The sequence below is a fragment of the Hemicordylus capensis genome, chromosome 12 (genome assembly GCF_027244095.1).
Source record: "Hemicordylus capensis ecotype Gifberg chromosome 12, rHemCap1.1.pri, whole genome shotgun sequence".
In the NCBI taxonomy this organism is placed as follows: domain Eukaryota; kingdom Metazoa; phylum Chordata; class Lepidosauria; order Squamata; family Cordylidae; genus Hemicordylus; species Hemicordylus capensis.
In genome coordinates, this window is record NC_069668.1 from 20255385 (window position 1) to 20280748 (window position 25364).

The 25364-nt window shown below is 55.4% G+C and overlaps 1 protein-coding gene across 3 annotated transcripts in view; it reads left to right on the forward strand.

Annotated features, from left to right (window-relative positions):
• AATF (apoptosis antagonizing transcription factor) overlaps window positions 1-25364 on the forward strand; it is an 87824-nt gene that overhangs the window by 11562 nt on the left and 50898 nt on the right. For all 3 annotated transcript variants that reach the window (XM_053275406.1, XM_053275407.1, XM_053275408.1), the window contains exons 5-7: window positions 12034-12148; window positions 13258-13471; window positions 15520-15603. In XM_053275406.1, coding sequence (XP_053131381.1) covers window positions 12034-12148; window positions 13258-13471; window positions 15520-15603 — 413 coding nt within the window. The remainder of the gene's footprint in view (window positions 1-12033; window positions 12149-13257; window positions 13472-15519; window positions 15604-25364) is intronic.

The window sequence follows — 25364 nt, forward strand, 5'->3', positions numbered from 1 at the left end:
GACCGCTGGCCCCCTCCAGTGGCTGTTGCCCCTGTTTCGGTTTTAATTGAGGGTCCTTTTGAGACAGGGAACCATCTTCTTATTTCTTATTTCTTTTTTCTATCTGTACTGCTTCGAGAACTTGGTTGGAAAGTGGAATATAAATATTCGCCGTTGCAGTGACAACGAGTGGGCCAATGTAGCTCTCGCTCAGTGGTTTGTTTTTTTTTTTAAAAAGTTACCAGCATTTTATTGTAATGGATTTCGTAACCAAGCAGGGCACGTCCTTCGCCTTGGCTTCGCGCCCCGTGTCCAAACGGGCTTCAGGCGGTGCCTGCCCACCCACACGCCTCTTGTCCTGTTTCTGTGGCAGTCGTCCTGTGTGTGGCTTCGGAGTGGCGCTTCTCCCAGGGCAGCCCGTACAGCGTATCGGACCGGTTCATGGACATGAACCGATGGGTTTAGCCACATCTGTTAGCCATGACGGTTCAGAAGAGCTTCTGGGGGGCCACCACCAAAGAGGAGCCTGCGCTGGTGATGGCCACTGTGGGGTACACTCCCCATGGCAGGATCCTCCCCTCCCTCCGCAGAGGCGGAGGACGCAAGGCAGGGCAGTGCCCCGCTTGTGGGCTTTCTGTGGGTGATTGGTGGGCCTTGCTGCTTTAGTCTGCACAGGGGAAGTGGCACAGCGGGCCCCCACCCCACAGCACACTGCCTTCCGCTGTGGGTCCCACTCATCAAGTTTACTCTTGGGAGCTCAACTTCAAGCTTCGGTCGGGTCATGGGGGCCTCTTGCTCTGTAGCGTTTTCAGTGGCGGTGTTGAGGAGAAGCACACACACACACACACATCTTCCTAGCATAGGGCTCTTTTTCTCCCTCTTCTTCTTCTTCTTCTTCTTTTTTTTTTTGGTGCCGCAGTTTCCGTCCCACAGCGTGGCCTGGCTGTTCTCGGCTGCCTGTGGATTTTGGATCCTGGTGGATGATTTACTGCAAAATTGCTTATAAATTGAAGTAGAAAATGTTTTGCCGACGTGGCAGCTTTCAAGCTTTGCACCCATTTGTCACCCAGCATTTCCCTTTGTGTATAGAGCAGGAATTAATTAGGCTGCACTGCAGGAAAAAAGTTTATGGCCATAATTTATATAGGGAGAATTTTTGTGGTTGGGCTTTTTGTCTTAAAAGGGGCAGCAGCGTTCCTTTGTTTGGGCTCTCCAGTCTTGCCGGGGGTGGGGCAGGCTGGATGACTCTCCCTCCCCTCTTGAGATGCAAGGGAGCCTGGCATGCAGAGGTGCAAAAATCCAGGAGCCAAGAGGGCTGGGCTGGGCTGGGGTGGGGGGTGCTGAGGAACGAAGGCCCTGACCCAGGTCTCCAGCCGCCCGAGAGGGGTTCAGAATTTCAGAGGATGGAAAGGGCTCCGTTCTTGCGTATCGGAAGCCGGTTCTTTTCTCTGGCTTCCCCCGAGTGGCTTCTCTCTTTCCTGCCCCCCTCTTCCATTTTTCCCTTTCTGGTAGCAGCTCTGGTTGCTCTCTGAGCCGTTTCTCTCCCTCTCCCTGCCCGGCCTGAGAGCTTCTAGGTCTGCAGGCTGCCCATTCTTCAGGTAGAGCTGTGAGCGGCCGGGAAGCAGAAGCAGCTGCCAGCTCCTGGTCTGTCACTTCTGCAGAGCAACATCAGGCGCTGGGCAGCCGGGGCGGCCGCCATGAGGCCCTCCAGATGTTGGGCTGCAGCTCCCCTCCTCTCTGGCTGTTGTGGCTGGGTGGCGGGGGGGGGGCGCCCTCCCTGCCCTGTGCATGCAAACGGGTGAGGATCCTCCGCAGCAAGCCCCCCAGGCGTGCTCCCGAAAAGGGCTCCCCCCGTCACACCTGAAAACTTTCCCCTCTTGCCCTGCTTAAGAGCTTGAGGGTTCAGGCTGGGCGTTGCGGGGGGGGCAGGGAGGGGGGAGCACGGGGAGCGGCCTGCTTCCGAGTCCGGCCCTGGGTCCCTCCTGCTCAGCGGCTTCTCCAGGGTTCCAGGGAGGGGCCTTCCCCCGCCCTGCCTGGGAGATGAGCATGCAGGGGCCTCTTCTCCCAGTTCTGACCTTGGACTTTGTATTGCCAGGTTGGGAAGGGTGATGCCCACGCCCCCCGGCAAGGGGGAAAGGGACACTCTCCCTCCCGGGAGCCTCGTGTTCTCATCTCCTGCCCACCCGTCCAAATTGCCCCGTCTAAATTGCCACCCGTCCAAACTGCTGGGCCTGCTCTCCCCTCACGGGGGGTTGTTTCCCCCCGCCCCGACGGGTGTTTTTCGACATACCTGAGCCCTGCTGCTCTTCCTGTCGGGGGGGGGGGCTGATCTTGCTGCCCCCCTCCCCCTCCCCTGCAGGCACGGGAACCCCACGCTTGGCCTGGGGAGGGGAGGGGAGAGGAATGGCTGGGTGTGTGTGTGGGGGGGGGCTTTTGCTGGCCAGCGGGTGGCTTGGGCCAGTGGAACTTGGGCCAGCGGCACCAGCGCAGGGGGACCTGTTGCCCCTTGGCCCTCTCCAGCCCAGCCCAGCCCCGCGCCTCCATCCCTGCAGTAGCTGTTGTTGGTGTCTACCTCAGGGGGTGAGCCCTTTGGGGCCTGGGAGCCACCTTAGCGATCGATTCTTTCCCATGAGAACTCCTGTTGAGAACCAGCGTGCAGGCAGTAGTAGTGGTAGAGGCTGGCTCTGCCCCTCCTGCACTGGCCCTTCCGCCCGGCCCTTATGCAAGCTGAATGTTTTTGTGTGTCCCCCCCCCCCTTTTAGTCCCACGCCTAAGGCGGCGGTGGTGGTGGTAGGGCGTGCTGGGTTGTTCCTTCAGTCTCTGCTGGGCGGGTAGACGACGTTGGGTGCTTTGGCATTTGCAGCTGGGGAAAGGACTCCCACCCTGGGGGGCTGTGTGAGTGGGGTGGGGAGTGAGTGGATGGCTGCCCAGCTCCTTCCCAGCAATCCTGGGGTTCTCCTATAGGTTCCCCACTGAGCAAAGTCGAGTCCCTGTCTTAGTAGGTGCTTGGAACCTGTTGCAGATTCCAGCATGTTCCGTCAGAGGAAGCATCTCTGGGGCCACTGTGTGCATGTGTGTGTTGGGCGCGGTGGGAGGGGCGGGTTCTCTGGCTGCATCCCCTTCACCTTGTCTGGGGCACGTGCCGGCCTTTGCACGGCCCAGTCCCCTTGGCTTCCTTCCCCGGCTCCTCTTCCAGACCCAGTGCAGGTCGAAACTTGCAGTTGGAGCTTGATTTGCACACTAGAGAGACCCGTTCATTAAAAAATCTGCTCCCCGGTAGGTTGTTCCGCCAGGACCCCTCCCTTATTGACGCAGCGGGCATTGAGATGCCTGGTTCTCCCCTTGGTATTTGTGTCCCTTGCAGGCTTCGCATGGATCGTGTGTGTGTGTGTGTGTGTGTTTGTGTGTGTGTGTTGAGAAGCGAGACAAGAAAGAGCAAAGCAGAATCCCCCAAGACGGTCAGTTTTCTCCAACTGGGCTGAGGGAGATAGGTGGGGCGAAGCATTCCTCTCCTGGGAGAGGGCTCTCCTTGCTCCTGGTCCTAGGGGCCTGGTGGTCAGGGCAGCGCGTTGGCCTTGGTGGTGGCCACTCCGGTTGGTGAAGGGAGGGCAGGGCCCAGCGGCGTGTGCCGAACAAGAGGGGTGAAAGAGGAGGCCCACTGAAAACCCGCTTGGACTCCTCCTGGCCAGCTGGCTTGTGGGCATTCCCAGGCCTGCTGGGGCCTCTGCCCAGCCTGTGGTGGCAGCTTTCCAGTGTGGAGGGGCTTCGGGTCAGCGGAGGAAGGGCCTGCTTCTCCCCGCAGAAGCTCTCCGCTTCCACCTCCCCCTTCTAGTGGACGGCAGGGGGAGGGGGGCTCTGCGCTGGAGGTCTGGGCCGGGGGGCACCTGCAAGGCGGAGCGGACCGTCCTATGCGGCAGTTCCTCAAGGAGCCGGACCACTTACCCAGATCTTGTGTGGAGGAGCTGGAGGGGGGCCGCCCCCCATGGAGATGCCATGGGATTCCCACAGCCAGGCCGGGAAGCCCCCACCCCACCCCCTCGTGCCGAAGGCCTGGCCGGCATTTTGTGCCGTGCCTCGCGTTCAAGGCAGGCGATCAGTCGTGCACTCCCCCTTCCCCACGGCGGGTCGTGGATGGTGTCCTGTCGCGTGCAGAGTGCCGGGCAGCTTCCAGGGAGCCGTTGCTGCCCGGATGCTGCCGCTTCTCTTGGGTAGGACGCTGGCCCGTGTCTGAATGGCCCCGGGCGTCCCCTCGCACCTCTTACCACCCACCCACCCTGCGTTGACCCCTCCTGAAATGCCCCCGTTCTGTGTGCATCTGAGACGGGTGGTCCTGGTGGGGATGGGATCAGTCTACCCCTGCGACCAAATGCCAGGACTTGGGGCAGACCCAGCAATCGCTCGCGGCCGGCTCCCGCCCCCAGCCCAGCCCCCGCGGTCTGAGCTTTGTTATTATAGCTGATCTTCAGTGGGTCCCATTTCAATCACTTCTAGGGCTGGAAGCCAAGCCTTCGTGCTCTCAGGGAAACAGCTGGGAATCCCAGCTACTTAAAACAATGTATAAATCATTTAATCTTGTAATGAGGAGGCGGGAGGGACCCAGAGCTCCAGAGTGGCCAGGCCCATCTGGGGCAGGCGCAGGAAACGCGCTGGGGACGGGGGAAAGTCCAGGGTGTGTGTGTGTCTCTCCTTTTCTTCTTAAGAAGTCCGTTTGCGCTTGGTTGGTCAGACTTTTATAACCGGACAATCTGCAAAGTAGTAGAAAGATGAGGAGGTGGTTGCTAGCCACCAGCAAGCCGAAAGTAGCCCAGACCACCCCCTGTGGACTGTGCTCCTCCTGTAGGGTGGTACGGAATGCGGGGGGGGGGGGGGAGGAGGGGTTGATATCACAATGCTGCTCCTAAGACAGGTGGCATTCTGCCACCTAGATAATGCAGAGCACCTCTACATGTTTCTGATCATTTTGCATCATGTTGTGGGAGTGTGTGTGTGTGTGTGTGTGTGGCGGGGGGGAACAAAACCGGAGGGCAGCCCCCAAAAGCAGCCAGAGGAGAACAGGTTGGTGCAGAAAAGTGGGGTGCGTTGATGGCAGGATCTGAGGGCGTTTTGAGTTCTGTGCTCTCCATCGAGGAACTACATGGAACAAGGAGAGAGAAAGCGAAACGAAGGACCATGACATGGAGGAAGCGGCGGATCGAGTCAGGTGAGGGATGAGACGGACACACTGATCCTGGCCCATGATGGCGCTGTTCATAAACACAGTCCAAACTGCCTCTAAGCCTTGTTGATCAAGGAATATTAAAGGAATAAAAAAGCAGGATGACAAGAACACCTGTAGAAAGATTTTTAAAAATGCCGCACGAGACGCAGTACCTGGAAGAAAGGAATTGGATTTTTTGTATGTACCTTGGTAGAAAATGCCAGTGTCAGGCCGTGCAAAAGGATGATCAAGGCAGCTCTTCCCGAAATAATCGACAACTTAAAACCAAGGTCATCTTCAATGCCATTTTCTTTATCTTTCTAAATAGGTTTCTCTCGTGTGTTTTATAATCCCTATATAATTAAACTGCCAACAAATAGGTAGTTAATATATTCCTTTAGCAGTAGCGGACCGGTTTGTCCTAATGATCCGGGGGGGGGGTGGCGTGCTAGAGGAGGCGTGGCATCTGGAGTCGCTCCCCACCCTGAGAGCTGTGCTGGCCATTTGCCTGGTAGAGCTGCTACCTGACGAATGGCCAGCCTGCGGGCAGTATGGCTCTTGAGTGGAGCTGGAAGAGAGAGAGAGGAGCCCCTGGAGCTGCCGGGAAGCAGAGGCAGCTGCGCCTCGTTTGCGCCCCTCCCCGGCTGGTTTGGACGTGCCGCTATGTTCAGAGGCGTATCTAGGAAAAATAGCGCCTAGGGCAAGCACTGAAATTGCGCCCCCTGTCCAAGCATCTGACACCCATCTTTCAGATAACTTTACCATCATATCAGCTCAAAAATACAAGTCAAGCTCGTTAATCTTTTAATATTTCAAAAACTATTTAGCGGTGGATGTAGCCAGACTTAAAAATGATGGAAAACTACAAATTTCAGTATGCTGGGGCTCATGAAATACCCAAATACTATGTGGACGTGTACTTGGAAAACTAAACAGAAGTGCCTGTCTAATTCTCTACTATGCATTGTAGCATCACATACGTTTTAAAAATAAATGGAGAATTTGATTTTGCCCAGATACTAGGGTCTTGCAGAGGCCATTTGAATATGTGTGGTGGCCATTTTGTTTTCGGTGGCCATTAATTTTTTATTTTATTTTTAAAAATGGCGCCCCCTTCAAATGGCACACCCAGGGCACGTGCCCTGCCTGCCCTACCCTAGATACGCCCCTGGCTACGGTTCAAAACACCCTGGGGTTCTGCCATCAATGTGTCTTGTTGTGCACCAGCCTCTTTCTTTTTTGGCGAAGTGCAGCGGACTGAGATGTCCCGGAGGGAGCTCGATGCCATTCCAGTGGAGGTGACCACGTGCCGCGCGTCCCCTGTAGCTCCGCCAGACCTCGTGGTTGGAGTGGGAGTTGTGGCACAGCGTGGGCAGGTGGCAGTGGAAGCTGAGAAGCCTGTGCTGGAATCGTTGGACTCTTAGATGCCTGCACATTTTATATTTATAGGCCTAGGAGTCTGAAATACAGTGGGGTGGGTTTTTGCCAGCTCTGTGCGAGGACTGGGTCTTGGAAATGGCAGAAAAGAAAGGGATGTGCAGCCCTGTTGGGAATCGAGACCGTAGTGTCTGAGTCGCTCTTGTGTGTAGAATGGGGCAGGGGGGCTTTCTTTGAACAGTGGCGGTTGAAGCCTAACCAGCCTGCCCCCCCTCTTTTTCCTGGGGTTGGCAGGGGGAGGGCATGTCTAGGGTGTGATCTGAGGGCATATAATCCAGCCCCCTTGCTGAAGCTAAGCAGGTCCACATCTGGTCAGTCTCTGGATGGGAGACTTCTTGGAAACCCGATGGATGGATGGATTTCATTTATATATCGCCCATCATCCCAGCTCAGGGCGGTTCACATACAATAAAAGCAATTAAGATATTAATATAAAGCTCATTTTAAAAACTAATTAAAACCAATGAAATATTATTGGATGCCACTTGTGCCGCCACAGGAAAAATGTGTGATATAAATGCAACAAATAGATTTTTTTTAAAAAAACACCCTGCTCTTAAAGCCAGCTTAGGCATTCCACCTTGGCTTCATTTCCCTTGGGCACGCCATGCTGTGGAAATGACACAGAAGTTATTATCCAGAGGCGGTGGGGTCATGCCTCCGCAGCCAGTGTGCTTCCCATCATAGGAACAGAGGAAGCTGCCATCTACTGAGTGAGACCCTTGGTCCCTCTCGCTCAGGATTGTCTTCACAGACTGGCAGCGGCTTCTCCCAGGTGGCAGGCAGGAGTCTCTCTCAGCCCTATCTTGGAGATGACGCCAGGGAGGGGACTTGGAACCTTCTGCTCTTCCCAGAGTGGCTCCAACCCCTAAGGGGAATCTCTTCCACGGCTCACCCTTCTAGTCTCCCTTTCATATGCAACCAGGGTGGACCCTGCTTAGCTAAGAGGACCAGTCTCGCTGGCTTCCACCAGGCCAGCTCTCCTCCTGTGCCTACCCCCAGGGTCCTGCTGGAGGACGGTGCCGTTTCCTGGACAAGCCCTCAGATGTCGCGCCCAACTTCAGGACTGGTGACGTGCTGGAGCTATGGCATCATTCTTTGTTGCTGAAGTTAGAGGCCTTAAAATGTTAAAGCTTATTGTTATTCCGAGTTGATAATCTCTCCCTTGCTTTAATAATTTTTCCTCATGCCTGGATAGCCCGCGAGTTGCACGATAATCACTCACACAGCTTTGTAATCAATGCCCAAAGTAATAGGATTCCGCTGGCCAACGGCAATTAATAAATTTGTGTCTTTTTTTAAAACACTAGCAAGTCGGGCCTGAAATACGACTGACTGGCTTTGGCTCATTTGCATATTTATTGCAGTGGAAAAATTCTTGCGGAATGATTGATGTGGAGCTTGCCTCTTGAATTCCAAGCAGCGCATTATTATGAAATGAAAAATGCTGCCCATACAGTTGATTAAAGTTGAAGACAGTGGAATCGGTGTTTTTTAAGATTGTGGGAGAATTAAAGGCATATTTTAATAGATGTTGACAAGAAGTGAACTAACAAAAGCAAAGCAAAGGATTTGCTTGAAAAGATTTAATCAAACGTGTTTCTTGGGGGGATTAATTGCAAGGGATGACTAGTGTGGCTGTGGGCGCGGGGGGGGGGTCTGGCTTGTGGGCTGGAATGAGGGGGATTGTTCTTGGGCCATGATGTTCTCGAGCACCACCGCGTTTGACCTACGGCCTCACTCCCGTCTTTGGAGCGGTCTGTGAAAAGGAACGGAAACCGTCTCTCTTAATCCTGAATGTCCAGATGGGACTGCCAGAAGTGACAGATACTCTGGGCTTTGCCTTAGTAGCCCCCCTGGAAGGAAAGGGCATTTTCTTCTTTGTAAAATATGCACGTGTGGAATTTTTGAGTTTAGGTCTGGTGCCTGGGTTGTGGTCCCTCCGCAGGGATTTCCAGGAGCGGTTCCGTGTTATCCCAGGTTCCCTTTTAATAACCCAGTTTGGCGGTCCCCACAAACATTTTGGGGGAAGCGGCAGACCGGAGAGAAGGAGCTGGTTGGTTTGAGGGCGGGCGTGGCCCTGCCGTCGCAGAGGAGGTGAGTGAGAATTGGGAAGGTGGCCCTTTTGGTGGTGGTGCCCTCCCTGGCGCCAGGAGCCCCTAGCGGGGGAAAAGGAGTGCCAGAGGCCTCTGCTTGGGTTGCTCCGCTCTCCCCGCCCGAGACCCGTGCGGCCTGCAGGCTGGCCATTTGATTGACCGTGTAGTTCTACCTGTTGAACGGCCAGCCTGCAGGCAGCGCGACTCTTGGGCGGGGCAAGGGAGAGAAGGTCAACAGGAGCTGCCTCCTTGGTTGCCCCCCCTGCCCGTTACTGCCTGGAGCCGTCAGTTGCATTTCAAGGTGAAGACCTCTTTATTTGCCCCCAAAGACCGCTTTAATGGCCCATTTCAGTGACTGGTGTCTCAGCTTCTTATCTGCTGAGAGGGTGCTCACAGGCTGTGACTTTGCATTTGAATGGAAGACTGCTTGTGGGGCACTGTTAGATCTCCCCCTGAGGGGATTGTGGGGCCGCTCTGGGAAGAACAGCTGCCTGCTTGCATGCAGGAGGTCCCAGATTCCTGCCCTGGCAGCATCTCCAACGAGATAGGGCTGGGAGAGATTCCTGCCTGCAACCTTGGAGAAGCCGCTGCCGGTCTGGGTAGACAATACCAAGCGAGATGGACCAAGGGTCTGACACAGTACAAGGCTGCTTCCTTTGTTCCTCTGTTCCTTCTGTTTAACCTGCTTTAAATATATACATATAGACATATACATATATAAAATCCTCTTTAGTGCTGCTCTAAATTCTAGTGCTGCATTTGCTGCTGGATCTTAATATAGCTTGTATTTATTTATTTTATGGTATATTGTTTTGGACGCTTTTTTATTTATTATTATTCATTTGTTACATTTTTATACCACCTTTCTGCCTTGACCAAGGCACCCAAAGCGGTTTACCATGTTAACAATGAAGCCACAATTTATTTATTTATTACTATTTGTTTATTACATTTATAGTCCACCCCATCCAAAGGCTCTGGGTGGTGCCTCACAAGTTTAAAAAGACATAAAAGCAAACACCATTTAAAATACACTGCTTAAAACAATATAAACACTATTTTAAACCAATTCAAAACCATTAAAAACCTGTTGTTGTAGTTAATTTGATTTCTATACTGCCCTTCCAAAAATGGCTCAGGGTGGTTTACACAGAGAAATAATAAATAAATAAGATGGGTCCCTGTCCCCAAAGGGCTCACAATCTAAAAAGAAACACAAGATAGACCCCAGCAACTATCACCGGAGGGATGCTGTGCTGGGGGTGGATAGGGCCAGTTCCTCACCTCCTGCTCAGTAAAGAGAACCACCGTGTTAAAAGGTGCCTCTTTGCCCAGTTAGCAGGGGGTTAAAATACCCCAAAACAATTTTAAAAACCTTGGAAGGCCAGGCCAAACAAGTAAGTTTTCAGGGCTCCTAAAGGCCAACAGCTCTGAGTTACCACCGGACAGACCTCACCAGCTGACCTCTTCCTGAGACGGGGATCCTACCGAAGGCGGCACTCTCTCACCATGCATGATTCACGAAGCAGCCCTCTCTTCGCCCCCTGATTTCCCAGAGCTCCCTGGCCTGGGCACCTTCTCTTTCTTTCACAAATTTTTATACTGCCCTGTGTACAAATCTCTGGGTGGTTTGCAATTTCAAAACACAGACCGTTAAAATGGTTTAAAATATAAAATTTAAAAACTTATGGACTAGAAGCCTGATTAAGAACCACAGGACCGCCCTGCCGGATCAGGCCCATGGCCCATCCAGTCCAGCACCCTGTTCCATGCAGTGGCCCACCAGAGGTATGTGTTCAGATTTTTCTTTAAAAGATCCAGAGAGGGAGAGGCTCTGATTGTGCTTGGGAGTTGTGGGGCAACCTTAGAAAAGGCCCTGTTTGGGGTTGCCACCAAGCGAGCTGTGACAACCGGAACCAGACCTGAATAGGCGGCGAGGTTTCTAGAGGAAGGAGGCGCTCTCTGGAAGACCGGGCCTTCCTCTCGGGGCACAACGGCCTCTCAGCTCTCCTGGGAAATAGTGCGTGTGCTCTCATTTCCCCCCCATCGGTGTGCAGAATAAGTTTTGTTCTGGGCGGACGCATCAAAGCAGTGTGTGTGCACCATGTGCATTCAGAGTGGGGCCTTCCTGACTGAACCTGAGCAGGATCTAAACTTAATGGAGCAGACGTCCCCAAACCTGCCACTGCGCGTACATGTGCACGCCTTGGAGGGGACACTCCTGGGAATGTGGGAGAGTGGCACATCCACTTTTGAAATGAGATGTTAAGTGGTCAGGGTTAGCAAAGCAACATGCTGCCTCAGAGGTCCGCTTGCGACAGGTGGGTTTGCTTCTCTTTTGAAATGGAGTGACGGGTTGAAGGCGGTGGCGGGGTGGGGGGGTTGAGGAGGGATCCTGGTGGTGGCTGTGGCGGCGGCAGCTGCCGCCGCACTTCCCCCCCCCAAACTCCAAAGATGGGCAGGCAGTGGCCTTGCCGGTGTGAAGTGTTGGGGAAAGAGCCAAGCGGCCTCTTTACTCCTTGCCCCAAAGGCCAGGTCTGTGAACCGCCCCCCCGCCCCCCAAGAAGATCCTTAAGGTGTACCGGTTTTCTCAGGTTTTTACTGAAAATTAATTTTGAACTATTTTTATCCTGTGCAATTTTTTTGTTTCACTCTAAATTGTGTTTAATTGGTTTTATTCTGTGAAAATTTTTTGACTGTTTTTTGTTTTTATATTGTAATTTGGATTGTGTACCACACCTAGCAGATGTAGAGGAGGACCCCGTTAATCACGGGTCCAGCACGTGCAGTTTTGCGTATCTGTGATCAGGTAATAGACCCCTGACCTCAGTATACGCGATCTTAAAATGGCAAAGAGGGGGTTAAATCCAAGTATCCGTGGATAGGAGGCCGATCAAAGTGACCACAGCGGTTATTTCCGTCTGCCATTTTGTGCATTGGAGTCATTTTACGGCTCATTTTGAAGGGGAAACGGCACCAAAAATAGCAATTTTGGGGCACTCGTGGATGACATCCATGGACAAATGAAGGGCGGTGGACCACAGTATGGCCTGTTTTGCCATTTGGGGGGCGCGATTTGAGGAGGTGCAGGAACCTGGCCCCCTGATTCCCAAGGTATTCATGGATGGCCCTGTTCCTCAGAACTGACTGAGGGGGGTGCGCGGTGGCATCCCATGGCCTGCCGGGTGCTGGAGATACCCTCTCTTCCCATGGTTGTGGCTTTCCTGGTGGCGGCTCCCGGGGATGAGGTCTCGGGGCCGCTGAACAATGTCGATAAACCATCAATTCAAAGCAGACCCAAACCATGTATGTCTTTCTCTGCAGATTATAAAGCCCTGAAGGCTTTGCTGAGAAGCCTGGTGGACCTTCAGGACGAGCTCCTGCTCCAGTATCCCGGCATGCGGCATCTGGTGGACGGGCAGCACGCGAGAGAGGGAAGGTACGTGCAGGAGGAGACCCCAAGAGTTGGCATTTCCAGGTCTGGGCAGAGAATTCGCTGCCCCCGGTTGGGTTCCCTGTGAGGACAGGCGAAAGCACTTGAGGCCCTGAAAGGAAGGTGGCGGCCAGAGCTTACAGGCGGGACGTATCGGGGTGGCCCGACACTCCCACTGGCCTCTGTTGAGCGTCTGTTGCTTTGAAATGTGCAATGTTTTGAGGGGCTCCCCAAAGAGCTGATAGGATGCCCGGTCCGTAGGAGTTCCTGTGGCGGAACGAGCCAGGCTTCTGCCGCAGACTCCGCCCGGATTGTGACGCCTTTATTTAAGTCTGCAGACCGGCTGCGTTGAGAATGCCGTGGGTGCTTCTTGTCGTCCCCCCCTCAAAATGGATGGGACAGAGCTGGCGGCTGAAAAGGGGGATCCACTGCCTGGAGCTCCCTCTCCTGGGGGACAGCGGAAACCCGTGGGCCTTGTCAGGCTAGAGGAAAGGGCAGCCATCGCAAGCAGGGAGTTGTCCCCTTTGCTAAGCAGGGCCTGCCCTGGTTTGCATCTGAATGGGTGGCTTTATCGGGGGATTTGAAGCACACACAGAGCAGGACAGATCTCTCCAAGATCTGTTAGCTATGCTAACTGAATGGAGTCTCCATCTGCAGAGGCAGTTAAGCCTCTGAATCGTAGATCCCAGGGACAAGGAAGGGCACACCATGACCTCCATAACCAGCTTGTGAGCATCTGGTTGGCCACAGTGGGAGGGGCGTCATGCTGGCCTGGGGGGGCTCCTTGGACCTGGTCCTGATCCTTGTTGGCCACCCCAAGGGCTGAGGAGAGGGCGTTAGGAGTGCCCAACAGGCTGCGTCTTCAGGTTCAGCCCTTCTTCCTGTTTCAGTGGGAGGAGAGCTGGCCTTGTGTTAGCAAGCATGAAGTGCCCCCTTTGTTAAGCAGGGTCCACCCTGGTTTGCATATGAAGGGAGACCACATGTGTGAGCACTGCAAGATATTCCCCTCACCCTGTGTAGCCAGAGCTAGATGGAGCAGGGTCTGAGTCGGTCAGAGGCCGCTTCGCGTGCTCCTGTGTTGGGCTGAGGGCTGCCCCTTTGTGCCTTTGTTCCAGCGACGAAGAGGTCCCCGGCAGCAGTGATGAAGAAGCCAGGCGGGAGGGCGGCGAGAGGAAGGAGGAGCCCACGAGGCCACCCAAGCGCAGGCTGGAGATGCAGGACTACCCGGAGTTGGCGGCCAAGCGGTTCACCGACTTCCGAGCCTATCGGAACAGCACCCTGCAGAAGTGGCACGACCGGACCAGGCTGGCTTCTGGCAAAGTGGGGAAGGCAAGTCAAGGCCGGGGCCTGGTGGGGGGGCACTGTTTGTGGCTCACTAGCAGGGGATGGAGAACCAGAGGTGCACCTGGGCACTCTTGGAGCCTGGCCCTAAAAGGCCTTTGGAGCCGCCTCCCCCCTCCGCAAAGTAAGCACCATCATGCTTGGCATGAGGATTGTGGGGTGGGGGGCGCTCTGTGGAGGCCCTGGACTTTGGCCCAGACATCCAGGGGGAAGAGCGCTTCTCTGGAGAACTGCCACTGCTGCTATGGCTTATAGGAAGCGGCTTACATAGATGTAAACAAATAAAATGGCTCCCTGTCCCCAAAGTGGGGCTCACAGTCTAAAAGGAAACACTGAGTAGACGCCAGCATCAGCCCCGGGCTGGGCTGGGCTGGGCCTGGAGAGGGCCAGTTTTCATTTATTATTTTATTTAAAATATTTCTTTAACGCCCAAAACTTGCGTCTCAGTGGCTAAATATAAGGGAATCCCCACTTTGAAAGGAGCCTCTTTGCCCAGTTAGCAGGGGTTAACTACCACGACAACTTCTAGGAGTATTTGTATTTTGCATGGTTATAGTGTGCTTGTATTTTAAATCTTTTTAGTTAGATCTATGTGTTTATATTCTAGCTTAATATTTTAATGGTGTGATTTTTATTGTCTTGTGTTAATTTCTCTGTGTGAACCGCCTTGGGATTGTTTTAAGGAAAGGCGGTATACAAATGTCAGCCTAAATAAAACAAAACATTTTGTGTACCGCTTTTCAACAAAAGTCCTCAAAACGGGTTACAGAGACGAGGAAGGAATAACTCAGGTGGCCCCCTGTGCCCAAAGGGCTCAAAGCCTAAAAAGAAACACCCGGGCTGTCCTCCTGATCAGAACTTGGGTGGGGCAAGCGTCTTACCCCGGGGCGGGATTTGTGTGCAGATTGTCTGTTGAGTGTGAAACAAGGTCGGAGGCTGGGACCTTGCCGACATTCAAAGCCCAGGCTGGGCGGGATGAGCCCGTCCTCCAGAGTCCCAAACAAAAGAGTTCCCTCTTGCAGGAAGCGTGCTCTGCGTCTTGGCCACCCCTGAGTCTGTGGGCTGTTTTTGCAGGGTTTTGCCGCCTTTGAGCGCTCCGTCTTGACTCAGATCGATCACGTTCTGATGGACAAGGAGAGGCTGCTGCGGAGGACGCAGACCAAGCGCTCGGCGTGTTCCCCAGGGTGCACAGGGTGCACACCCTGTGCTGTGACTTCCCCAGCACAGGGTGCTGGGGAAGTCACAGCATGAGCCCCAGCCACCGCCAGAAGCACTGCTGGGACAGGAGGAGACGGTAAGGGGCTTCCCTGGGGGCAGGTGGGCTCATGAACTGGCCACTGTGCTCCTGTACCATTTGAGGTGTCCCTCACACACAAAAAAAGTATTCCATTTAATGGGTTAAAATGGGTTCCCAACCCGCGGCCCCCCAGATGTTGCTGAACTACAACTCCCATTGTCCCCAGGCACAGTAAGTTGTGGTCGTGGATTATGGGAGTTGTAGTTCAGCGCCTCTGGAGGACCACAGGTCAAAAGACTGTAGAGTCTGCAAGAGGTCAACACCTCTCGCAGGTTTGGGGAGTGTTACTCACCCAAATGGCCCGTTTTGTGTGTGCACTGAGTTATGGCTGTGTCTGTAAACAAAAAGGCTGGTTGACATGATTTCCCTCGGGGAAGAGCAGCAGCTCCAGGCGGGGGTCTCTGCTGGCCTTCTCCGGTGTGGGGCCTCTTGCCCGCCCTCCTTCCCAGCCCCAGAGCTCCCCGGCCACCCTCTTCGGGCGTCACCTTGCTCTGCAACCCTTTTGAGGGCGGACCGGCACAGCGAGGGAGGGTCCCCTGTGCCTTCCTCCGCAGACAGTCTAGTGCCCGGCAGATGCACCGCTGGAACCAGCATCTGGTGGACCTGGGGGCCCCCGGGGGGGGGAGAGTGGCGGAAGGGCTCAGCTTCTCAAGAGGCCATGGGGCGGGGGCGGGCTTGGGAGGCCCGGATGCCGGCCCTGGCAGCCTTGGCAGATGCGTCCTCTTCCTCCCTCTCCTAGGAGGCCCTCCCGCCCGCAGTGCCCAACCCGCACCTCAAAGACCTGGACCAGGAGATCTTCGATGACGACGACTTTTACCACCAGGTGGGCCGTGTGGGGGGGTGGGGTGTGTGCAGAAGTGAGCACTGTGGTGGGGGCTGGTGTGAAGAAGGCTGGGAAGAGGAAAGGGGTCCCTCCCCCCGCCCACCCCACCCGGCAGCTCTTGTTCCAGATGGGCTTGACATCTTCACAGGAGCCTCTCTGGCTGGGGGGCTGGCGGTGCGCTGCAGCATTTTGTAGTGGGTCCCCACTGGGTGTGTGCGTGTGTGTATACATGCATACAAGGACTCTGTACACGGCATTCCAATTAGGCTTTTTTTTTACACTTAAAGTTTTTCAGTTACTCTGGGTGTTACAAATAGATATTTCAACAAAAACGTTCTCCAGACAGTTTGCAAGGTCAAGGAAATGAAGTGGCTCCCTGTCCCCAGAGGATGGGCTTGCCATCTGAATAGGAGCACGAGGTCGAGCCCAACCACCCACCCCGGGGGGGGGAGGGTTCTCTCATTTTTCTCATCTGTGCGCGGTATGAGTTTAGTTCTGGGCAGCAGCATCCAGGCGCTGTCTGTGCGCACCACGTGCATTCAGGGTGGGGCCTTCCTGACTCAGCCTGAAGAGGAGCTAAAATGGACTGTGCAGGCATTAAAAAAAAAAAAGACGTTTGAGCATGTGCACATGCACCCACCTTAGAGTGAGCACTGCCAACCACGACCTCTGGAGGGATTCGGGGCTGGGGCTGGTGGCTTCCGTGGCTTCTTCAAACAGTGCCCTCTCTGGGCCTGGCGGGTGGGGGGGGGGCGCCTTCAGGAGGCTGGCCTTGGCCTGAGGGGGCTGCTCATCCCTGATCAGTGGAGCACCAGGACACTTGCCTTCCCATGAAAAGACCTCCCCGAAGCCAAAGGGAAAAGGAAATCCTCTTCCTCTCCCCAAAGGAGTTGCTGTCTAAAACAGAGCGCCAGGGGGACCCCCGGCAACCACCACAGGGAGGGAGGGAGGGATGGACTCTGCTGGGCTGGATGAGGATGGCTGCTCTCCTCTTGCACAGTGGAAGAGAGCCAGCCCGATCTGCCTCTCTGCTCAGAAGGCAGGGGGGTACCATGCCCGGTGGGCCACTGGGGGGTACAGGATGCCGGACTAGATGGGCTGTCTTGGGCCTGATCCAGCAGGGCTGTTCTTAGGTTCGGGGGTGAGCACGCTTTTCCCGTGGCAATGAGGACCCCACTGGCCAGCGCCTGTCCCTTGAGCCCAGCACAGAAAGCGGCCGTTCTTTCCTCTCAGTCGCATTCTGGGGTTGTGGTGGTAACCGAGAGCTGCCATCTTAGAGCCCTCTCCGAAAAAGCTGGAGGAACCCCCTCTTCGGTGGGCAGGGTGAACCCTGCGGGTGGGACTGGGTGAGGCCCCGGGCGAGAGTTTTGGCTTCCAAGGGCAAGGTGCAGCCAGAGCTCTGGGAGGAGGCCCACCTCTGCGGCCCCCCCATCTCGCCATGGGTTCCCTCATCCCTCTGGGAACGAGCACACGGAAGCGGCCTCCCCCTGGCATCTTGATGGGTCGAGGTGAGGGTGTGGCTTGCTGGGAAAACAACCTGAGCGTGCAACTCGCACTCAAGTGTGCTTCAGCCGCGCGGCTTTAATTCAGAGCTTGGAGTGTTGTCGGCTGTGCACTTGATCACACCCGGGTTTCTTTCCCTCCCCCCCCAAAAAAAAATTAGTTTGCAAAGGTCACGTGTTGCTTCTGTTTTGCATTTGGGGACGCCAGTGTGTGAGGTGGCCACCCTGAGGTCTGCCCGAGATCCATGGCTGTGTCGGTTAGGCAGATGAGGCACCGCTTACACATAGTCAGACCTTGGGGGGGGGGGGTGTAAGCCTGTCGGCTAGCCACGTAGCCTTTTTCACAAACTAAGCCCAGGCCCCCAGGAACCCACCTCTTGGCAGTGGGTTTTGGCAGGTAGCAGCCAGGCGCGGTCCTGGAGCCTGTTAGTAGGCCGCAGCTGGCGCTCCAGACGGGCCTCCAGGCTCCGCTTTGCGGCCGGAGAGCCTTCAGGGCTCTGGAGCCGTGATTGATGGGCCGGGGGGAGTGCTGGAGTGTGATAAAAAGGGCCTCCTCATCCTTACGGCGCTCAAGGGCCCAGGAGGGCGGCTGGGGTGCCAGCGTCTGCTCATCCAACCCTTGGGACAAAGGCAGAAGCCATGGACCGGAGAGGGAGAAGGGGACGGGAGCGGGGGCCAGAAGGGTTGCTCCCGGGGAGCTGCCGGCCAGTGTCCGCGGGTCACTGGGTGGGCGGTGTGGCTGCTTTCTGGCTCCAGAGCTGCGCTGGGTCTTGTTCTGGGTGGCTGCTGCGTTATCCTCGTCACGTGCTCCTGGGCAGGACTATGCAAATTAGTTTGAAAGCGAGTCCTATATAGCACCGACGGGGATAACCCCGCCCAGTTCTTCTAGTCCTGCGTTTGCTCCTGGCAGGCTGCACCTCGTCGCTTCTTCTCAGGCCTGTACTTCTTCTCCTTCCTTTTATTCCCTCTCAGTTTGTTTTTCCCTCTGTCTTTTGTATCTGTTTAAAAAAAAAGAAGAAGAAGAATTTAGTTAGCGTTCGTTGCCAGTCCCTTTGTTGTTGCCCCCCCCCACCCTCCTCTCCCCGGTTAGCCTTGTATGGAGCACAGCATTAGGGGAGATAGACTGGGGAGCAGAGTGCTTAATGTACTAGTGCCTGCTGGACGCCCTTCGGAGCGCTTTCCCAGGCACTCGAGAAAACCCGGAGACCCGCCGCCTATTCCGCCACCTCCGGTACCCTCTAGCTCTATTCTCCTCCCTGCCCCGGTCTCGGCGAACTTTGTTCGATCCGAGCAGGCAGTTGGAGAGGCCCTGCGGTCGATCGCCCCTTCGGGAGGCGAGTCCTCAGGAGCTACGGCAGGCGCAGAGGGCGAGTCAGGCGCAAGGGCCGAGGATCGACCGACCCGCTTAACTCGCAGCTCGGCAGCGAGAAGTGGCGCGTCCCTCGCAGCACCCCTCCTTCGAGAGCCAAGCGAGCGCCTTAGAACCGGGAGGGTAAAGCGGCTCCCCGCTCCTCCCTCTTCGCAAGCAGAATTTTGCGCCCTCTCCGAACAACCCAACATGGCGGCCCCGTCGGCAGACCAGCGCGACGTTCAAAATGGCGCCGATCAGGAAAGGGCGGGAAGCGCGATCGCCTCCTCTGCTGCCACCGCATCGAGTTTGGTGAGACCTGCGCAATCGGAAGGGGGGGAGGGCTCTCTGTCTGAGAATGTTCCCATTCCCAGTCAGATACCCCAGGAATGGCAACTATGGTTCAAGAACACCATTAATGAGTCTCTTGGCCACTTTAAATCTGCTAAAAAGCGCAAACATTCCAAGAGACGTAGACTCCCTTCTACCTCCCCTTCTGAGCAAACCTCCGATTCTTCCTCTCCCTCTCCCCCTAGGAAGGCCAAATCAAAGAAAAAGCATTCCAAAAAATCTAAAAAGTCTCATAAGTCCTCCAAGACTATTTCTGTCCACTCCTCGGAGATATCTGCAGAGGACTCCGCTGACCCCTCCGCCACAGTCATCCGGCCTGTGAGGGATAGGGGGCATTCTGCACCATCCCTTCCCATGGAGGAGGACGCAGATGAACACCCGGGAGGCCATGAAGGGGAGGGACGGGACTCTGACCGGGATCATGAGCCCAGCAGGGGGGAGGGTGATTGGTCTGGGGAAGAGGACATAGAGCAGTCTCAGGCGTCCCAACGCTTATTCACCCCTGAGGACTTTAACCCGTTGATGACCAAGATCCTAAAAGCTATTGGTCTCCCCGCTAAACCTCCTGCAGACCCTAGCCAAAGCAGTAAAGGTGATCTAATCTTTCCTAAGGCACAACCTCGTGAGTTGCTTCTTCCCCTGCCAGCTTATTTTTCAGATGTGATAAAGGCAGAATGGGCCACTCCGAGCGTTCCCAAGAAGGCAGCATCATCTGCAACTCGATTTTACACTTTCCAGCAGGAACCTTCCTTATTACTAAAGACACCAACCACCGATGCTCCAATTTCACAGTTGAGCAGCGGGTCCTTGGTTCTGAGAGACGGTGAAGGCTTCCTCAAGGATGCTTCGGACAAAAGAGCAGAACTCGCGTTCCGGCGCGTTCACGACAATTCCTCCCTGGCTACCCGCTCCTCCGCAGTGGCGTCTATGGCGGCAAGGGCCAGTCTCTTATGGATAAACGACCTACTCGACGAAACACCTCCAGAGTCACTCCATCTCCGTCAACAGCTTTTAAAGCTTCAACGCTCCCAAGCACTCATAGCCGATACCTCCCTGGATTCCATCCGCTACTCCTCGAGGGCATCAGCAGCATCTGTAGTCGGCAGAAGACATCTGTGGCTAAAAGCATGGCAGGCGGACTCCGCATCTAAAAATAACCTCTCCTCCCTACCTTACGTAGGGGAAAAGTTGTTCGGAGACGCGGCACTCGAGAACATTCTTGTCGAATCCAGGGACAAAAAGAAAACCATGCCTTCAGCACCAAGGAAGCCCGACAAGCCTCCCTTCAGAAAAAATTTTCAGCCTTTTCGTTCCTTCCGCCCCTCTTTCAGGGGCAGAGACCGCGATTTTCGAGGTTCCAGGTCCTCCTGGCCCCGCCAACGTTTCACCGGCAGAAACACCAGCTTCCGCCCCCCCAGCGGGCAAGGGAAGCAACAGGGAAAACCACAATTCTGACTCACCCCTTCCCGGTCTTGGAGGTCGCCTTTCCAACTTCCTCAAATCATGGCGCCAGAACATCACGGATGCTTGGGTACTAGACCTCGTAGCATCGGGATACAGAATAGAGCTGAGCTCCTCTCCCCGCCCAAGATTTCTACCCACCCCACGCTCCGGTTGTTCTATCAAGCATTCAGAAATGGCCAACGCCATTCAGCACCTCCTCGACATCGGAGCGATAGAGCCCGTCCCGCAGGGCCAGGAGGGAAGAGGAGTTTACTCCATTATATTCACAGTCCCCAAAAAAGACGGCTCACGCAGGGCCGTTCTAGACCTAAAGCACCTCAACGGCTATGTAAAACCACGGAAATTCCGTATGGAGTCTCTTCGCTCCATTTTAGAAGCTCTGCAGCACGGCGACCTTCTCACTTCAATAGACCTGAAGGAGACATACCTCCACATCCCCATCCACAGCAACAGCAGATCCCTTCTGCGATTCAAGTATTCGGGGAAGGACTATCAATACAAGGCACTCCCGTTCGGCCTCTCGTCGGCGCCCAGGACCTTTACCAAGGTACTCGCCCCCGTCCTGGCACTCCTTCGCCTTCACGGGGTACACATTTTCGGGTACCTCGACGATCTTCTCCTGAAATCACCCTCTGCTGCCAAAGCACAGAGGGACCTGGTAGAGACGCTAACGACCCTAGAACGACACGGATTCCTGGTCAATCAGGCCAAGAGCCACCTAACACCGACCCACAGGATATGTCACCTCGGGGTCATCATAGATACACTGGAAGACAAGATCTTTCTCCCTCAGGACAGAGTCCTCGCCATCGTATCAGAGTCTCACAGCGCCCTCTCCACACAGAAATCACCGGTCCTCTCCTTGGCCCGCCTCCTGGGCCTCATGGTTTCAACCTTGGAAGCGGTTCCGTGGGCGAGACTACATCTGAGAGAACTACAATGGTTCCTCCTCCGCTTCCAACCGCACATCTCCAGGAAGCGCAACATCTTAGTCACCATGCCTCTGCGAACCAGATCCTCCCTGCAATGGTGGACTCACACCCGGAACATTACGAAGGGACAGCGCTTCTTGGACTTTCCGAGGCTCATAGTCACCACGGATGCAAGCACCAGGGGCTGGGGGGCCCACTGCCTTCAACACTCAGCCCAGGGAATCTGGGACCAAGAAGAGCGATCCCATTCTATAAACTGGCTAGAACTGAGAGCCATCCGGTTCGCCCTCCTCCACCTGCGCCATATAGTCCAGGGGAAGGACATTCTCATCAAAACCGACAACACCACGGCCAAGGCCCATGTGAACAGACAGGGGGGCACTCGCTCGCGCTCCCTATTCCAGGAGTCAGTGCTGCTCCTATCATGGGCGGAGAAACACCTCAGTTCCCTAACAGCTCACCACGTAAAAGGGGATCTGAACTCCTTAGCCGACTGGTTGAGCAGGAAAGACCTACTTCCAGGGGAGTGGTCCCTGAACCCTCTGGTCTTCGATCAATTGGCATCCAGGTGGGGTCCCCTGCAAGCAGACCTCTTTGCCACCCCCCTCAACGCGAGGCTGGAAACGTTCATTACCAGGTTCCCCTGCCGGACGGCGTGGGCGACAGACGCACTGTCCTGCGAGTGGCCACAAGGGCCCCTGTACGCCTTCCCTCCAATTCCTCTCCTCGCCAGAGTGCTGCGAAGGATACGGACACTAGAGGCGGATGTAGTGTTGGTAGCCCCATTCTGGCCACGACGCCCGTGGTTCCCAGGCCTGGTGTCCTTGGCGGTCGACAAGCCATGGCACCTTCCCACGAGACCAGACCTTCTCTTCCAAGGACCGGTTCTACATCCAGACCCAGGCTGGTTTCAACTAGCCGCCTGGAGACTGAGCGGAGCCGGCTCCTCGCACAGGGCATCTCTGAAAAGGTAGCCGAGACAATCCTGGCTTCCAGGCGAGAATCTACGAATCGCATCTATCAATATACGTGGAGGATGTTCCTTCGTTGGCTCCGCAGGGATAAAACTCCCACCAATGACGCGTCCCTCCACCATCTTCTACGGTTTCTCCAAGACGGCCTAGACAAAGGGTTGAAACCCAACACCCTTCGAAGACAAGCGGCATCCCTCTTACCTATGCTACCGAAGTCTTCTTCTTCTTCTGCCCTAAAGGACCACTCTCTACTAAAACGTTTTCTGAGGGGAGCCACCCTACTGTCCCCTCCTGTCGTACACCGCTTCCCCTCCTGGGATTTGAACATTGTTCTGAGAGCTCTGCAACAATCTCCATTCGAACCTCTCCGGACAGTCCCTCTTCGACTTATCTCGCTGAAGTTGGCCTTCCTGGTGGCACTCACCTCGGCCAGAAGAGTTTCTGAGCTCAGGTCGCTATCAGTACATAAAGCTTACTGCGTGTTCTCTGAAGACTCCGTTCGTCTAATTCCAGATCCCTTCGTCCTACCCAAGGTCGTGTCCCACTTCCACCTATCTCAAGACGTCTTCCTTCCATCGTTCTGCCCGCATCCCGTTCACCCGCGGGAAAAACTGTGGCATACATTAGACGTACGCCGCTGCCTGAAACGCTACATCAAAAGGACGGCTTCCTTCCGCAGAACAGACTCTATGTTTGTTTCTTATTTACCTACATCCATGGGTGAAGCAGTTTCCTCCAGGACTATCGCCAGGTGGATCAGGGCATGTATAGTTCTGGCCTATGAAACCCTGAAGCTCCCTCCTCCCTCTAACATATGGGCACACTCCACCAGGTCCGCCGCAGCGTCTGCCGCCTTTGCCACTAATGCTTCAGTTCAGGAAATTTGCAAGACAGCGGTGTGGAAGAGTCCCTCTACCTTTGTAAAACACTATAGGCTAGACACCTATGCGGCCGCGCAGGCGGCATTTGGGAGAAGGGCCCTTCAGAGGGTTCTCCCCCAGGATTAGAGCAGCTGCGATTATTTCCCTCCCTGGGACCGAGTACGTCTGCTTTGGTAGGTCCCATTGTGAGATGCCTTGCAGCAGCCACCCAGAACGGAGCATTGGTTACTCACCGTGAGGGCTTCTTCTGGGTGCTGCTGTCAAGGCATCTCAGCCCGCCCTTGTGGCTTGCTGCTCTCTTCCGTGGGTGGGAATTCTCTGACGGCTGAACTGGCTTCCTACCCCTGGATCAGTACGCCTCCTTCAGCCGCTCCTTGCCTTTCCTCCTTGTACGCAATTCTTTTACCTATTTAACCTTTCTCCTCTTTTCCTTGGCCTAGAAGAACTGGGCGGGGTTATCCCCGTCGGTGCTATATAGGACTCGCTTTCAAACTAATTTGCATAGTCCTGCCCAGGAGCACGTGACGAGGATAACCCATTGTGAGATGCCTTGACAGCAGCACCCAGAAGAAGCCCTCACGGTGAGTAACCAATGCTCCGTTCTCGGCTCCCCCTCACCCATTAATTGGGGTGCCGGGGTGAATCTAAATGGAGAGGGAGACGAATCACGCTCTCAGGAAGGAGGAGAGGCACCGCCTGCAAGCAAAGGGAGCTGCCAGAGGGGGGCCGCTGTGCCCCGGCTGCCTCCGAGGCGGGCGTGTCGGGAGCCAGAGGGCAGGAGCGGGGCCGAGAGAGGCACGCTGGGCGGCTGTTTGGGCCGCGCTTTCTGCAGCCCACCTTGGCCAGTGGGGAGAGGAGCAGGTGCATTGGCAGCCGCCGGCATCTGGCCACACAGCATGATGGGCTGGGCTGGGCTCCTGGGGCCCCCACCGGCTCCAAACATGGTGCTCGGGAGTGTGGCAGTTTCAGCCACTGGCCCGGCTGTGGCTGGCAGCTGCAGCTTCTCCATGCTGCCGCCGCCTCCTCCTCCTCCTCGTGCATCACGCCCAGACGTCTTCTCTTCCCTTCTCTTCTCCCCCCCCCCACCACCCCCAATATGCTTCTTGGGAGAGATGATCTGTAAAGATTACCACTTCATTGTGTCCAAGTCATTGAGGAGACGCCGGGCCCCCTTGACAGACGCTGCCAAGGCCCAGTTCTGCTGACCTGGTTAATTTTCTTCTCTGGAGTAGGATTTGGCAGCGAGATTGGAGCTGAAGGGCTTCTGCCGCCGTGATAAGGGCTGCATGTTTGCTGTCACCTCCCAATTAAATTGCCTTCATAAAGGGCTCACCTTTACGTGTCAGGGGAGCGCAGGGGACTGGAGGCCGTGCCGGTGTGTGTGTGTGCCTCACTCCACACACACACACCCAGCTGGACATGTCCGTGCTTGCATCTTGTTCCCCACAGTGGCCCCCTGCAGCCGGGACTGTATGGAGAGGCCCCTTGCCTCTGAGGCTGGAGGCGGCCTGTAGCCGTCGGGACTCGTAGCCCTTGATCCCCTTGCCTTCCCTGTTTCTCTAAGCCCCTTTTGAAGCCCTCCCAGCTGGTGACTATCACCACGTCCCGTGGCAGAGAATTTCATAAACTATTTCCCTCCACACCATGGCAGGGTTTTGTAGATGGCGGGAGGGTTGGCTTGCTTTGCAGAAGCAACTGGTCTCATTGCAGGAGTTCTGCCGATACCCCTCTCCCCAGCGACTCTGGGCCTGTTGGGTGCTGGCTTTCTAGCTGGGGGGTGGCCAAGGGTGGCCCTTGATGCCCCCCATGCACTCACCCACGCTCCCTTCACTGTAGGATGAATGGTGCTTAAGAACATAGGAAGCTGCCATATACTGAGTCTGACTCTTGGTCCATCTAGCTCAGTACTGTCCTCACAGACTGGCAGCAGCTTCTCCGAGGTTGCAGGCGGGAGTCTCTCTCAGCCTGATCTTGGAGATGCTGCCAGGGAAGGAAATTGGAGCCTTCTTCTCTTCCCAGAGCGGCTCCATCCCCTCCTGAGGGGAATCTCTTCCAGTGCTCACACACTTCTAGTCTCCCATTCATATGCAACCGGGGTGGACCCTGCTTAGCTCAGGGGACAAGTCAGGCTGGCTACCACCAGACCAGCTCTCCTCTCCTCTGCTTCCTCCTTGGCCCTATGATGAGAGGATCCAGGAAGCGATTCGGGGAGCGGAGGGCCCGTTCCCATCCCGTGCCGGAAGTAATTGCAACGGGCGTTCCTCCTAAATTTCAGAACTCAGGGTCTTGCCAAGTGGCTCAGTTGATAT